The sequence below is a fragment of the Chelonia mydas genome, chromosome 12 (assembly GCF_015237465.2).
Source record: "Chelonia mydas isolate rCheMyd1 chromosome 12, rCheMyd1.pri.v2, whole genome shotgun sequence".
Lineage (NCBI taxonomy): Eukaryota > Metazoa > Chordata > Testudines > Cheloniidae > Chelonia > Chelonia mydas.
In genome coordinates this window covers 1,417,317-1,433,344 of record NC_051252.2, presented here as the reverse complement: position 1 = coordinate 1,433,344, position 16,028 = coordinate 1,417,317, and the positions used below count along the sequence as shown (strand labels likewise).

The 16,028-nt window shown below is 47.0% G+C and overlaps 1 protein-coding gene and 1 long non-coding RNA gene across 2 annotated transcripts in view; one reads left to right on the top strand and one right to left on the bottom strand.

Moving 5' to 3' along the window:
• GLG1 (golgi glycoprotein 1) overlaps positions 1–3,904 on the bottom strand; it is a 187,538-nt gene extending 183,634 nt beyond the window's left edge. Inside the window, exon 1 of the mRNA XM_037877969.2 lies at positions 3,562–3,904. Within this exon, the coding sequence (XP_037733897.1) occupies positions 3,562–3,870 (309 nt within the window). The 5' untranslated portion in view covers positions 3,871–3,904. The remainder of the gene's footprint in view (positions 1–3,561) is intronic.
• A 154-nt stretch (positions 3,905–4,058) lies between these two features.
• Positions 4,059–15,435, top strand: LOC114020931. The gene is made up of 3 exons (XR_005222264.2): positions 4,059–4,552; positions 4,930–6,408; positions 13,589–15,435. It is a non-coding gene; the product is annotated as an uncharacterized LOC114020931 (long non-coding RNA).
• The last annotated feature ends 593 nt before the right edge of the window (positions 15,436–16,028 follow it).

The following is a 16,028-nucleotide window of genomic DNA, read 5'->3' as shown; positions in this document are numbered from 1 at the left end:
AGGTAAACCTCCGGAACACAAGGACACTGGAACAAGCTCCCTTAGTCTCCAGAGCTAGCAAAGCAGTACTTTCCATAGGCACTGGAAGATAGTGATTGATTTTTAAAAGTCAAAATGCCCCAACACTTCCCCTCAAAAATATTTTTTTTAAAAAAACTAAACAAAACACCAAAGCCAGTCCACACAGGGATTTTACTCCAAAAGTCAAAACCAGAAACTCCATGAAGTCTGTCTGCTAGGGACTTTGCTAATAATGCTATTGATTTTTTGTAGAAGGCAATGAGATGCTATGGTGACTGGCAGCAGTATAAAATCTGAAGACAGATAAGGAGCCACGGTGAAAGGCCATTTAACAGTAAAAGAAAAAGAATGCAGAATACGGCTAAACACACTGCACGTAAAAATGCAGAGCAGGTGCCACAAGTACTACTCTTTTTTTTACTGATACATTACAACTCATTAGTCAAATCTGAAGAAATGTCATGGTGCATGATACCCCCTATAATTAGCAGGACAAGGTGGTTGAGGTAATATCTTTTATTGGACTAACTTCTGTTGGTGAAAAAGACACTCTTTTTTGAGCTACCCAGAGCTCTTCTTCAGGTCCAGGAAAGGTAATCCGAATGTCACAGCTAAACAGAAGGTGGAACAGATAGTTTAGCACAAGTACTAAATGCATATCGTAAGAGACAATTCAAGGTGAAGTGGCCAGGTAACACCTCTGCAGTCACAGAACAAAAAAGGGCGATGACTGGATTACAGATTGTTGTAATGAGCCATAAATCCAGTGTTTATTAAATCCACGATTTTTAGTTTCAGCAAAATTATGAATTTAAGATCCCAGGGTCATCATCTGAAGGACTTGTGCAGGTTTCCTCTGAGGCTGAGGACTGAGAGGTCAGATATGGAGTGATTATTTTGTGAAAAGTGTTTGCCCACAGATGATATGGTGCTTGTGTCTTATTTTTTGAGAGTTCATTTAAGTAACCTTTGGTTTCAGAGTAGCAGCTGTGTTAGTCTGTATTCGCAAAAAGGAGTACTTGTGGCAGCTTAGAGACTAACAAATTTGAGCATAAGCTTTCGTGAGCTACAGCTCACTTCATCGGATGCATTCGGTGGAAAACACAGTGGGGAGATTTATATACATAGAGAACATGAAACAATGGGTGTTACCATACACACTGTAACGAGAGTGATCACTTAAGGTGAGCTATTACCAGCAGGAGGGGGGACGGGACCTTTTGTAGTGATAATCAAGGTGGGCAATTTCCAGCAGTTGACAAGAACGTCTGAGGAACAGTGGGGGGTGGGGGGATGGAAACATGGGGAAATAGTAACTTTGTTTCACAACGTGTAACTGTCAATTACAGAAGACAAAAAGCTTTTTGTTAAATTGAGAACTCAATGCAACCCGACTCTTCTCTCACTCAAACAGGAATCTATCACACAGCTGGATTTTGCTGCCAATATGCTTTGAGCATATAGCTTTTGATTGCTCTTCCAGACTTCTTACTAGTACCGCAGCTTCATAAATGGGGTACATATATGGGCACTTATAGAAAAATAAGAGGCAGACATAAAACCACCACACATGTTCACCAAGTTGTTTTACTACAGCAGTAAAAATCACAAGTCAACAAAAGAAAGGGCCCCACTTATAGGGTTATCAAAATCCCAGACCATGCTTTTATTCCTCTGCTCAGCTTACCATCCATCAAAAACATATATTAGATAAACTTAAGGGAGGAAATAAAATTCTTTCAATGTTAAAAGCCCAGTTGTTGTTTGAAGGGAGTAAGAAAAAATGAAACAAATGGACAAGCCACTCTTCTGAATAGATTGTAGGTTCATGCAATCCATCTGGTATCCTCCTTCCTGAAGTTGATGTTACCTGGTGCTTCAGAGGAAAGCAAAACCTTCAGTGCACCCAGGCCAGTTGTGCAGCACTGTATATCGAGAAGCAAGAGAAATGACTGCCCTTCTCTTACCATAGAAAGCTTCTAATAAAAATTAAGTTCAGCGACAGTTTTTAATCCCAATAGCTACATTAGGAAGTAATAATTTCTTCTTTCTAAATTTACTGGCCATTAATTTAAGCTAGTGAAACAGACCTAATGTGTACAGATGAAAAATACAGTATGATGCACATTCAACAGGAACTGACATATGAGTCAGAAAACAGATCCTGCAATTCCAGTACCTTGTCTCCAAACAGCAGTCTAATACCCAGTGTTTCAAAGAAAAGAGAACCACTACAATGCACCTAACCGGTTACTGCTGTACATTGGATAGAGGAAGGGGATTCCTTCCCAGCCCGTAGGCTAAAGACCCGAAAGGGGACATGAGACAAACAACATGAGGTACGCCTTTTTTCAATTAAATTTACTAGACAGCAGTTCAAATACATTTAACACACACCTAATCCTTCCCCAATCCTAGTAACTGTACAAACAAATAAGGACCAAACTGAATGAATGATAGCTTGACATGACTTAGTTTAATAAAGGCATCAATCCAGAATTCTGTGACCAAGAAAAATATGGCCATATTCTGGATATTCTATCAAAACACCTGAAACCCCATTTGTGGTATGAGCAGCACAATTATGAATATACACAGTGTAATAATTACCATCAAGCTATCAAAAGATAAAAGCTCTAAACAGAGGTCAAGTACAGAATTAAGTTAACTGACAAAAGGGGGATCAAGTCCGGCTACCTCTACACAAAACAATACATACAATTGTGCTGCCCTTCACCAGTGGCTCTCAACCTTTTCAGACAAATGTACCTCTTTTCAGGAATCTGATTGGTCTTGTGTACCCTCAAGTTACCCCTCACTTAAAAACTACTTGCTTACAAAACCAGACACAAAAATACAAGTGTTGCAGCACACTACTATTGAAAAAGTTGCCTACTTTCTCATTTATGCCATACAGTTATAAAATAAATCTACTGAAATATAAATATTGCACTTACATTTCAATGAATAGTGTATAAAAGCAGTATAAACAAGTCATTGTACGTATGACATTTTAGTTTGCACTAACTTTGCTAGTGCTTTTTATGTAGCCTGATGTAAAACCAAGCAAATATCTAGATAAGTTGATGTAGCCCCTGGAAGACCTCTGTGTACCCCCAGGGATACATGTACCCCTGGTTGAGAATCACTGCCCTACACACTGTCATCATTCAGCGGCATTTGCAATTTAAACACCAAAGGAGTAATCGTGGTGCCGTCAGGGACTCAGCTCTAAATCAGAGGGGAGGGTGCCCCCCCAGGAACCACACTCCCCTCCCCGCCAGCAGCACCACGGCCAGTGCTCCCAGCCCAGCAGGCGCAGAGGCACGGCCAGGGTCTGCTGCCCTCCGCGGCGCGCTCCCTCTGCAGGCTCTCACCCGGCCCGCAGGCGCCCCACGCGTGCTGCGCCCTCCTGCCGACGCACGCCGCGAGCAGACCCTGCCTGTCCCTCTCGCCCCCCCCCGGCGCCCTCAGCTCCTGCCAAGCCGCCAGGCGCCCTGCCGGGCTAGCAACTCCCCGCGCCCGCCCCCGGCCGCCCACCTCTCTCACGTCCTGCAGGCACTCCAGCACGGCCAGGTTATTGGCCCAGCTGTGCTTGGGGCAGACCCGGCTCACGTCCTCGCGGCAGGCGGGCTCGTCCGCCAGCTTCCACCCCCCGCTGGAGCCGCCGCGGGGCCCCCGGCCCCCGGGGCCCGGCCCGCCCGCCGGGACCTGCTGCGGGGCGCCCGGGCCAGCTGGCCCCAGGCCGGGCCCCCCTGCGGCCGGCTCCGCGGCCGCGAGCGAGAGCGAGAGCAGCAGCAGCGCCAGCGGGCCTGGCCAGCGGCTCCGGACACGTCCGCACGGCGCCATCTTGGATCCGACACCCTCCAGCCCGCTTGCCGCCCCACCGCACGCAGCGCGTATGCAAATCAGCGCGCCGCCGCGGGATGACGCCACCGCGCAGCCGGGGGGGGGGCCGCCAGGGCCTGGACAGATCCGCCCCCAGCGCAGAGACACGCCCCTTTCTCTGGCGCGGGCGGCCCGGCCTTGTCAGGATCAGCGCGCCGCGCATGCGCTCGCTCCTCCCGCGCGCAGGGCCTGAGCTCCGCCTCCTCCCGCGCGGGGCTCTGAGACCCCCGGGCCCCGCCGGCCCGCGAGCCCCGAGCTCTCGCCTTCGGGTCGGCCGCGTCCCGCAGCGGCAGGCCGGGGGGCGGAGAGCCCGGTGGGGGGGCGCGGGCCGCTGCCGCCGTTGCCCCGTGCGCTGTCCGGTCACACTGGGCGGGAGCGGCGGCCGGCCGGGCCCGAAGGTCGTTAATCCAAACGGTGCGGTCACGTGATGCTGCGGGGGGAGCGCGTGTGACTAAGAGAGGTGTTGGGGCCAGCGTGGTGGGTAGCGCTGCTGAACCTGCTGTGCCGGCCTCCAGAGCCGCAGCCTCGGCCCCTAGCCGCAGAGAGACCAGCGGCCTTGCGGCACCTCCGAGACTAACACCTTTATCTGAGCGTGGGCCGCAGCTCCCTTCATCCGAGGCAGCTCGCCAAAGCTCGTGCTCAGGTAAATGTGTGAGTCTCTGAGGTGCCGCAAGGCCGCTGGTCTCTCTGTTCTACTGTTCGGTCAGGCCGTGACCCATGGCCAGAAAGGGTTAAGCAGCTCCCAGGCTAAATGACCCAGGTTCAACCTTTAGGGACATATTGGTAGATGGTGTTTGTGTTTTTGTACGTTTATACATATATATTGGTAGGGGTTAACCGTGTAATCAAACAGGTCCTAGCTATGCTGTAGTCCGTTAATTCAGAGAGCAAAAGGAGATCCTAACGTTTAAATGAACTGTAAAAATAGTGATATCACTGTATTCATATCTCTTTGAAATGAATATCAAATCACCTGCGAATTGTGGGAAACAGGCAATTGCTTTTTGTTTATCCCTGTAGCTAATTACTGGTGAAGCTTAGGAAATAGGTCTACTTCAAAGTCTCCATGATTGCCTATTGTTCGCCTAAGGACTCCGAGCTGTCAAAAGAAGGCCTGGAACTGTATAAAGATATCTTGGGTCCTGATCCTTTTTATATCATTTCTGCTTGATGCTTCATGCGGGGAAAGGTTGAGTCGTAAGACTGAGATCTCCAGTTCCATCTGGATCACCCTGATTGTCAACATTGGACTATAACTTATGGACTAATTTTAAAATAACTCTTTGCAACTGTGAAGCTCACCATCTCCACTATGAATCTGATCTCAGAACTGTACTCATGTCTGTACGTAAACTGATCTTTTAACGAGTACTCTCTCTCTTCTTTAATAAATTTTAGTTTAGTTAATAAGGATTAGCTGTAAGTGTGTATTTGGGTAAGATCTGAAATATTCATTAACCTGGGAGGCAATGTGTCCGATCCTTTGGGATTGGTAGAACCTTCTTATATGATGAATAAGATTGTCAGTAGTCCTCATCATATTTGACTTGGGGGGTCTGGGTGGAGGCTTAAGGCTGGGATGCTTTAAGGGCACTGTGTTGTCAGCTAAAGCTGGGTACCAGTAAGGTATTATAGAAGCTATTTTGTGCTTGCTTGGTAAATCTAAGTATTGGAATATCCACCAGCTTTGGGGATAGTCTGATCCATTCTTTGCAGTTTACCCTAATTGAGTGACCACAGTATGGCTCCCCTGGGATTCTGGTCACAGTGGCAGTATGAGAAAATATCTTATTTGAGCTTACTACAGCCATACCTGGCAGGACATTAAGGATCTTATGATGAACACATCTGTTGTGTAGGTCACTCAGAAGCAAGCTTCATAGTCAGCCATATCTGGTACAGGAACATGACATGGAGTCAGAAGTAAGCTACAACCAAAGGAGAACAGAAACAGAAGGAAAAAAGCAACAAAGGTTGCAAAAAGAAGGAACAAAGGAACAAAGTTTGCAGGATCTCATCAGCATGCCACTCTTCAATGCCCAGAGAACTTCTGCTTTGACAAATGGATAGACTGGACCCCGTATTTTGCAAGATTTGTAATTGCAAATAAGTTCCACACAAAAATCCTAGAGATATATAGGTATCATCTTTAATTTTTGCTATGCTGAAGCATGCAGAGCATCTCTTTAAATCCTTTGACTTTAACTGATGACACAAAGATGACTGTGAAAGGGTTCTAGCTGTGTTTGATGCATACTTTATACCTTAGAGAAATGTGGTTTATGAAAGAGCACGTTTTCACCAGAGAATTCATGAGCCAGGGGAAAATGTTGAATGTTTTATAAGAGGTCTGCATACTGTGGCGTTGCACTCTAATGATTTTATGAAAATATGCTAATGAGTGTGAATATAATATAACTGGAATATGCTTCATGCAAAAGGTCTCTTGTAAGGTGTCATTACAAAGCTTATAATCTACTAAGTGTGGTCATCGTATTGGTACGTATGTATCATTCTTGTATCTGAAAAAGAAATGGGAAATATAACTCTGAGGGCCTATTGTAATTATGCAAAGTGTGGGCCATTAATGGTGGTTTGGAATCTTGATGGCTCTCAGCAACCAGGACAATTGACTGTGGATGGCTCTGTTTGCAGGCAGGCCTTCCTGTGAGTCAGGCTGGGAGGAATGAAGGCTTGGGGTCTCACAGGACATGTGCCCTGTCACCTGGTACTGGAATCCATCTTAAACCTGGTGCTTTTCCATTTAGAAGGAGGGGTGGGGATGCAGAGAAACAAAAAATTCCCGCCTTGTGCCAAAGCTATATAAGGGGGTGAAACAGAACAAAGGGGGCTACAGTCATGAGAAATCCCCTCGCTACCACCTGAGCTGGAACAAGGGCTGTACCAAGGGAAAGGATTGTGCCCAGACTAGGAAGGCCTCCAGTCTGTGATAGAAGTTTACTGAAACATCTGAGGGTGAGGTTTTATCTATATTCAGTTTTCTTACTGTACTAGGCTTAAACTTGCGGGTTTTATTTTATTTTGCTTGGTAATTCACTTTGTTCTATCTTTTCTTACTTGGAACCACTTAAATCCTACTTTTGGTATTTAATAAAATCACTTTTTACTTATTAATTAACCTAGAGTAAGTATTAATACCTGGGGGGCAAACAGCTGTGCATCTCTCTCTATCAGTGTTATAGAGGGTGAACAATTTATGAGTTTACCCTGTATAAGCTTTATACATGGAAAAATCTATTTATTTGGGGTTTGGGCCCCATTGGGAGCTGGGCATCTGAGTGTTGGAGACAGAAACACTTCTTAAGCTGTTTTCCAGTTAAGCCTGCAGCTGTTAGGGGACATGGTTCAGACCTGGGTCTGGGTTTGTAGCAGGCTAGCTTGTCTGGCTCAAGCAGGCAAGGTTCTGGAGTCCCAAGCTGGCAGGGAAACGGCTTAGAGGTAGTCCCAGTATATCAGTTGGCAGTTCCCAAAGGGTTTTCTGTGATCCAACCTGTCACATATACATTGGTTGAAAACTGATTTGGGGAATGCAAAAAACATGACAGTATCAGAGACAGGATGGTTATTGGGTTAACAGATGATAAATCTTTCACAGCAGCTACAATTGAAGACAGACTTGATCCTAGCCATAGCTATACAGAAAGCAAAGCAGTTTGAACTAGTCAAACAACAGACCAAAAGGTAGGGGGAAACCTGAAAAACCTGAAACTACCTTAGAAGCTATAAAGATACTTGAGTGTTAAAACTCATCATCATAAAACCTATGTGGCAAGGAGAGAGAACTCCAGGACCAGAGGGACAAATTCTAGCCTGCATGCTCAAGGTATGGAAAAAGTCATATTCCAAGAGATGTCTGTCCAGACAGAGGTGCACGGTGTAATAAATGCAGAAAATGGGGAAGTTACTCACCTTGCAGTAACTGAAGTTCTCCGAGATGTGTGTCCCTGTGGGTGCTCCACTCTAGGTGTCGGTGCGTCCAGGCGCCATTGATCGGAGATTTTCGGTAGCAGTGCCTGGTCGGGACGCAGGCATTCAGTTGGTATCTCCCATCTCGTTGGAATCTTCGTGAGCACCTGCATCCCGCCCCCCCCTCAGTTTCTTCTCTACTGTGGCGCGATTATACTAGTACTCCAAAGTAGAGGGGAGGAGGGTGGGGAGTGGAGCACCCACAGGGACACACATCTCGAAGAACTTCAGTTACTGCAAGGTGAGTAACTTCCCCTTCTTCTTCGAGTGCTGTCCCTGTGGGTGCTCCACTCTAGGTGAATGTGTAGCAGTACCCACTATGGTCAGTGGGACTTTGGAGATGCTGCAGTGAGTACTGTAGAGAGTACTGTATGGCCTACTATGGTGTCTGCTGTGGTATCTTGCGTGATAGAATAGTGTTTGGCAAACATGTGTTCAGATGACCATGTAGCCACTCTACAGAAGTCAGAAATGGGTATGTTATGTAGGAAGGCAACAGATGTCGACACAGCTCGAGTGGAATGAGTTCTAATGCCTTCGGGCGGTTGAATATTTTGAATATGGTAAGAGGATCTGATGCAGTCAGAGAACCACTTGGACAGACGTTGTTTAGAGATAGCCGTACCTTTCGATCTTTCGGTGATGGAGACAAAGAGTCATGGAGATTTACGAAATGGCTTAGTCCTGTCTAACTAAAAGGCAATTGCTTGCCTGACGTTGAGAGTATGTAGGGATGCCTCGTGTGGAGTCTTGTGAGGTTTGGGATAAAAAGTAGGCAAGTATATTTGTTGGTTAAGGTGAATACTACCTTAGGGAGAAATTCAGGATGTGGTCTCAGAGTGACTTTGTCTTTGGAGAAGATTGTGTAGGGAGGGTGGGCCATCAGGGCGCTTATTTCACCTACTCTCCTTGCTGATGTTATTGCAACTAAGAAAGCTACCTTCATGGACATATGGAGAAGAGAGGAGGTAGCCAAAGGCTCGAATGGAGGTTTCATGAGAGCGTGAAGAACGAGATTAAGATTCCATGTAGCTGCCGTTGGGTAAATTTCAGGGTAGCAATTTTGCAGGCCCGTGAGAAATCGTTTTATGGTGGGGTGGGTAAAGAGTGAATAACCTTCTAACAGGTCATGTAAGGTGGTAAGTGCTGCCAGGTGTACTTTGGTGGAGCTGAGCGAAAGTCCATCCTGTTTTAGTTTCAGGAGGTAGTCTAGAATGTTAGGGAGGGTCACCATATTGGGCATTAAGTGATTACATGAGCACCAGAGGGCAAAACACTTCCACTTCTGCAGGTAAGTTTTACGAGTGGAGTTTTTTCTACTGTGCAGGAGGATGTATCGGACTTGCTCGGAACAGGCTAGTTCATGGGTTTAGAACCATGAAGGAACCAGGCTGTCAGGTGGAGCTTTTGGAGCTGCGGGTGAAGAACCCATCCATTGTCCTGGGAAAGGAGATCTGGTCTTTTGGGGAGAGCCCATGGATAACAGGAGGACATGCGGAGTAGGTAAGGATACCACGTCTGTCTCTGCCAAGCCGGGGCAATAAGGATGACCCAGGCCTTGTCGTCTACGATCTTCCAAAGAACCCTGTGTAGCAGAGGGATTGGTGGGAAGGTGTAGAGGAGAGAGTTGTTCCACGGGATGAGGAACGCGTCTCCTACAGATGCAGTCCCGAGTCCCACTCTGGAGCAAAACAGCCGATATTTTCGATTCTGGGTTGTGGCAAAGAAGTCTACTGACGGGATACCCCAGAGGGAGAAGAGCTGTTGAAGTACTGCGGGATGCAGTTCCCATTCGTATTCTGTTGAGAAGTGTCTGCTGAGTGCGTCGGCAGTAGTGTTTTGGCAGTCTGGTAGATAGGAAGTGATGATTTGTATTTGATGTTGTATGCACCAATTCCAAAGTTGGATGGCTTCCATCCATAGGGAATGTGATCGGGCTCCCCCTTGTCTGTTGATGTAGTACATACATGCTATCTTGTCTGTTAAGACCCGAATAGATTTGTTCTTTATGAGGGGAAGAAAGTGAAGGCATGCTCGCCTCACTGCTCTGAGCTCTAAGATTTATGTGTAGGCGCGTCTCTGATGCGGACCATCGGCCTTGTGCCCTGTGTCCCCCTAGATGCGCTCCCCAGCCGATTAGGGAAGCGTCCGTGGTGAGCATGAGTGTTGGGGATCGTTGCTGGAAGTGAACCTCCGTGCAGAGGTTTTCTGGTCTTGTCCACCAATGTAGGGAAGCTAGAACATTGGGAGGAGGAGTTAGCAGCGTCCCTAAGGTGTGTCTTTTGGGTTTGAAATTGAAGTTGAGCCAGCCCTGAAGACATCTCATGTGTAGCCTGGCAAACTGGACCACGAAGGTGGTGGCTGCCATGTGACCAAGGAGCTGTAGACAGATTCTTGCTTGTGTCCTGGGACGAATAGAGAGCGTACATGTGAGCTGTGTGATAGCAAGGAATCTCTGATATGGGAGCGAGGCTCTGCTCTGGCTTGAGTTGAGATGAGTTCCAATGAACTCGATGTGTTGTGTAGGTGTCAGGGTCGATTTTTGGATGTTTATTTGGAGGCCTAGGCTGTGAAAGAGGGAGATGGCAAAATGGGTAGCTTGAAGTGTCTCGCCATAGGAGTTGCCCTTGATGAGGCAATCATCCAAGTAGGGGAAAAGCGTGATCCCATGTTTGTGGAGGTGAGCCACGACCATGGCTAGAGTTTTGGAAAAGACTCTTGGCGCTGTGGAGAGGCCAAAAGGAAGAAAGAACTCTTTATTGAATATGGTCATGACCGATTGTGAATTGTAGGAAGTGTCTTTGAGCTGGATGAATTGATATATGAAAATAAGCGTCCTGTAGGTCGAGGGCTGTGAACCAGTACCCTTGATCCAGTGCAGGAATTATTGTGCCCAGTGTGACCATCTTGAATTTTTGTATCCTCACCAATTTGTTCAGTCAGCGTAGATCTAGTATAGGCCTCCATCCCCCGGTCTTTTTGTGGGTCAGAAAGTAATGGGAGTAGAACCCTTTCCCTCGATGTTGCAGGTTCCACTGCGCCTAGCTGGAGAAGGTGAGCCACTTCTATGCAAAGTAGGTGCTCGTGAGAGGGGTCCCTGAAGAGGGACGGGGAAGGGGGAAGGGTAGGAGGATAGGTTATGAATGGGATAGAGTAACCGGACTGAACTATTTCGAGGACCCAGTGATCCTGTGTAATACGCTGCCAGGCATGTTGGAAACTCTGGAGCCAGTGGCCAAATGGGCAAGTAGGTTGTGGAATCAAGGGGTGGTCATGCAGACCCTCAACCAACGTTTCAAAATTGTTGTTTATTCCCGGATGGGTGGGAGGTGGTTGCTTGAACTTGATTTTGTTTGCGCTTAGGGGGTCTAGAGCGATTCCTATTTACGTCATATGGTTTGGGTTGAGGCCGATAATATTGTTGTGTGTGTGGTCTTTGGTAAGGTTGGTATCGTTGTCTCCTGGGAAGAGATGGGTGAATACCCACGGAGTGCAGTGTCACTCTAGAATCTTTCATAGTGTGAAGTAGTTCATCAGTTTTTTTGGAAAATAGTTTGTCTTTATGAAAGGGGAGGTCCTCCACTTTGGTCTGGAGATCTTTAGGGATGCCAGATGCAGAAAGCCATGAAGATCTGCGCATAACCACAGCAGTTGCAGTAGTATGGGCTGCTGCGTCCGCCGTGTCTAAAGAGGCTTGTAGGGCCATTCTGGAAATCAATTGGCCTTTGCTCAGAATTGATTTAAAGTCCGCTCTCCTATCCTCTGGAATGTAGGAGGCAAATTCAAAAAGTTTATTGTAGTTATCAAAGTCATAGCTGGCGAGGAGTGCAGAGTAGTTTGCAATCCTGAATTGTAGAGTGGAGGACGTGTAAACCTTGTGACCCAAGTCCTTGTCTTGCAGGGTGGGCCGATATTGTGGCTGTTTCGTCCTTTGTGCGACTGCATCCATGACGAGAGAGTTCAGTTGTGGGTGAGAAAATAGGAAGTCAGCATCCTTAGCAGGAACATGGTATTTACGTTCGGTCTTTCTGCAGGTAGGTAATAAAGAAGCTGGAGTTTGCCAGAGAGTGTCAGCTGGTTCCGCTAGTGCTTCATTTATAGGGAGCGCGATCTTTGAGGGTGCAGAGGGTTGAAGGATTCTGAGGAGTTTGTGTTGTGTCTCCTGAACCTCTTCTAGGGGGATGTCTTTACTGAGTACCACCCTCTTGAAAAGCTCTTGAAATTGTTTACAGTCGTCCATGTTCTGTGGAGGCGGGGGCGGGGAGAGGGCTCTGTCTGGAGCAGATGAAGAATTAGGGTTCGGTGAGTCAGGATATGGTTCGTAGCTCACATTCTCAGGAGGGGGTTCAGGTACTCTAGAAGTGGACGGAGCTGGAGATCGAGACACAGAAGCAGGTAGTGTTTTCGTCGAAGAGGTCTGAGGATGAGTGGTAGGAGGATGTGGCCAAGGGTACCACTGGGGCCCAGGCACAGAGTAGGAGAACCCAGGTGCAGTCCACAGGGGGCGGGAGGGGAGGGAAAGTAGGGAAACTGAGGCTGGTAGCTGTGGACCGTAGCCTGAGGTGGAAGAGGGTCCGGTGGAGAAGGAGAGGCAGGTGGGGAGAACTCTGCCTGCTGCTGTGTATCGGGTTCACTGTCAGTGAAGGTAGTCAGTGCAGGTGGTGAGAGTGGCTGTTCGAAGAGTGAGCCCTGTCTATCCAGGAGCGGAGAGTTAGGCTCAGGTGGCACTGAGAGGTCACATTGAGTGAGGAACTGCTGCTCCTGCTCCCTAGGCTGCACCCAGCCTGGACTGTGCTCTCGCGCATTAGCGAGTGAACGTGAAAGTGTCAGCGGTGCCGCGGGTCTGTTGGAGGTGCCCTGCAGGGGGTCCGCGGCTGGTGCCGGGGCAGGAGGCAGGCTCAGTGACGACATTCTCCCGGCACCGGGGCAGAGCGCGCAGTTGGCACCGCGGCTATTTTTAGCGGAGAGGGGGTCAGTGCTGACGTCCTTGTCGGCACCGGGGCAGAGTGCACAGCCGGCCCTGCAGCTATTTTTAGTGCTGAGGCGCTTGGTGCTGCAGAAACCTTCCCGGTACGGGAGGTCGGGTTCCTGCCTCTGCTGTCTGCGGGAGCCGTGGCTGAGGCTTTAGAAAGAGCTGAGGCACCTGCCTGTGGCCCGGTCAGCACAGAGGGTAAGGATCTCGTGGGAGACCCTTTACCCTTGTCAGAGTCTCTCCTATGAGACTGCTGTGGTTCTCGCCTCTGTTCCAAAGAGGGTGAAGCAATGCTCCCCACTGGTTCAGATCTGGCCGGGGAGCGTGTAGGAGCAGGTTTAACTTTCCCCGTCTCCGAAAGCCGCAGGTCCCTGTCGCGCCGAGCCCTTGACTTGAGGCTCGTAGAGCGGAGGCACTTTGCAGGGATGTGGGTTTCCCCGAGGCAGTTCACACACTGTGAGTGCCCATCGGACCATGGCATGGAGTCCTGACGGGAAACACGCTTTTTGAATCCTGAAGCCCCTGGCATTATGATCTAGAAATGGCAAGGGAGAGTGTCTCAGCAGGAGACAAGCCTGAAGTGAAAAGGTTTTTTTGTTGTTTGTTTGTTTGTTTGTTTTTTAACTAAGTAACTAACTATGTAACTACACTAAAGGAAGGGAAACAACTGGGATGTAACTAATAACTATTTCTGTATTCTTTGTTACTTTTTTGCTACAGAGATCAGGGAAGAGAAGTAGCACTGCCCTGAGTCCCGTCTTCAGCCAGGGATGGTTGAGAAGGAACTGAGGAGGATGCGGGATGCAGGCACTCAGGAAGATTACAATGAGATGGGAGATACCAACTGAGCGCCTGCATCCCAACCAGGCGCTGCTACCGAAAATCTCCGATCAACGGCACCGGGACACACCGACACCTAGAGTGGAGCACCCACAGGAACAGCACTCGAAGAAGAAATTGACAATTTACAGCTGTTTGCTGCACCAAAGCAGTCAGGGAGTTGACTCGTTACAGACAGTCAGTCAGTCAATCAATAGCTATTCTTACTGGGATCTATCACTTGTGATGACCTAGAGCCTACCTGGAGAGTGAAACTGAATATTCATGGCAAGACTATTGACTTTAAAACTCACATCACAGTTATTTCAAAAGGGTCTTACAATCACCTTCAACCCCTTTCAGAGGTGAAGACACTTGACAAAGCTTTGACTAGCCCTAGTGGTATTCTGAATTGCGTGGGCCACTTCACCACAGAAAGAGCTTATGAAGACAAAAATTATGCATTCAGAGTACATGCAAAGGATCAAAGACCAACAACCTTCTTAGTTACAGCATGGCAGTCATGATGGATTTAATGAAAAGGTGGAAGAATTTGACAGAGGATTTGATGAATTGGAGTTTTGAAAGATGATCCAGTACTAATCAACTTAAGAGACCATGTTGAATCATACAATGTACAAACACCTCTATCAGAGGGACCTGGGAAGAGATTAGCTGCAGATTGATGGAAATTCAGAGGACATCATCAGAGGACCTGGTTGTAGTGGACTATTTTTCTGGTATATAGAAATCATGTACTTGAAAGTCATAACACGTTGCAGTGTTATTGAGAAACTGAAGTGCACTTTGATATTCCTGAACAACTAGTGACGGATAAGGGACCACAATTCACTGCAGCAGAATTTAAGTAATTCGAAACAAAATATGATTTTGATCATGTTGCTAGCAGCTCATAATACCCACAAGTAAATGGAGAGGCTGAGAGAGCTGTGCAGATAGCCAAGAAAATTCTACAGTAGGAAAATGCATTTCTTTGCTCTCCTGAGTTACAAATGAACCCCAATAGCAGCTACTGGATATGGTCGAGCACAACACCTGATCGGACGACAACTCAGACCTACTGTTTCAACTTTGGGCTGGGAATCTATCTCCCAAATGGCCAGATATGAAGAGAGTAGCCAAAATGGATAAAAATATTAAAAGACAGTTTATGAACATTTTTACAACAGATATCACTGAGTTCGAGAACTGCTAGGTCTAGAGCCTGGTGACCATGTTCATGTCAAATTGGATGGGAAAAAGGATGGACAACTCCACCTGACATAAAAAGAAAGAATTCAGTGCCCAGATAGTATGATAGAGACAGACAGTGGAGAGTTCAACAGAAACTGGGGGCATCTAGTTTATTCTTCAGAAAGAACAATCAACAGAGCAAACGCTACAGATGCAGAACAAAATGATGACTCAAGGACCCAGGACTGACCACAGCTAGTCATTACAACTAATGGACAGTCGGATGACCAAGTTGTTGTGTGTTTGGGTTGTGCATTTAGACAACCAGAGGGAGTCACAGACACTGAACAGACTGATACTTACTGAATTTCAAAGATAGTGTAAATGGTAGGAATGTAGAACTTCAAAGGGGAGATTTAATGGAATGATAAACTGTATTATACTTTGCATAATGACAGGTTTCAAAGTAGCAGCTGTGTTAGTCTGTATTCGCAAAAAGAAAAGGAGGACTTGTGGCACCTTAGAGACTAACAAATTTATTTGAGCACAAGGTTTCGAAAGCTTATGCTCAAATAAATTCGTTAGTCTCTAAGGTTTCAGAGTAACAGCCATGTTAATCTGTATTCGCAAAAAGAAAAGGAGTACTTGTGGCACCTTAGAGACTAACCAATTTATTTGAGCATAAGCTTTCGTGAGCTACAGCTCACTTCATCGGATGCATACTGTGGAAAGTGTAGAAGATCTTTTTATACACACAAAGCATGAAAAAATACCTCCCCCCAACAGGAGAGTGGGTTTGGGGGGGACAGGAGAGAAAACCTGGATTTGTGCTGGAAATGGCCCAACTTGATTATCATACACATTGTAAGGAGAGTGATCACTTTAGATAAGCTATTACCAGCAGGAGAGTGGGGTGGGGGGAGGTATTTTTTCATGCTTTGTGTGTATAAAAAGATCTTCTACACTTTCCACAGTATGCATCCGATGAAGTGAGCTGTAGCTCACGAAAGCTTATGTTCAAATAAATTGGTTAGTCTCTAAGGTGCCACAAGTCCTCCTTTTCTTTTTAGTCTCTAAGGTGCCACAAGTACACCTTTTTTTTTTTTTTTTTTTTTTTTTGTATTATACTGTTCAGCTATTAGGTGGT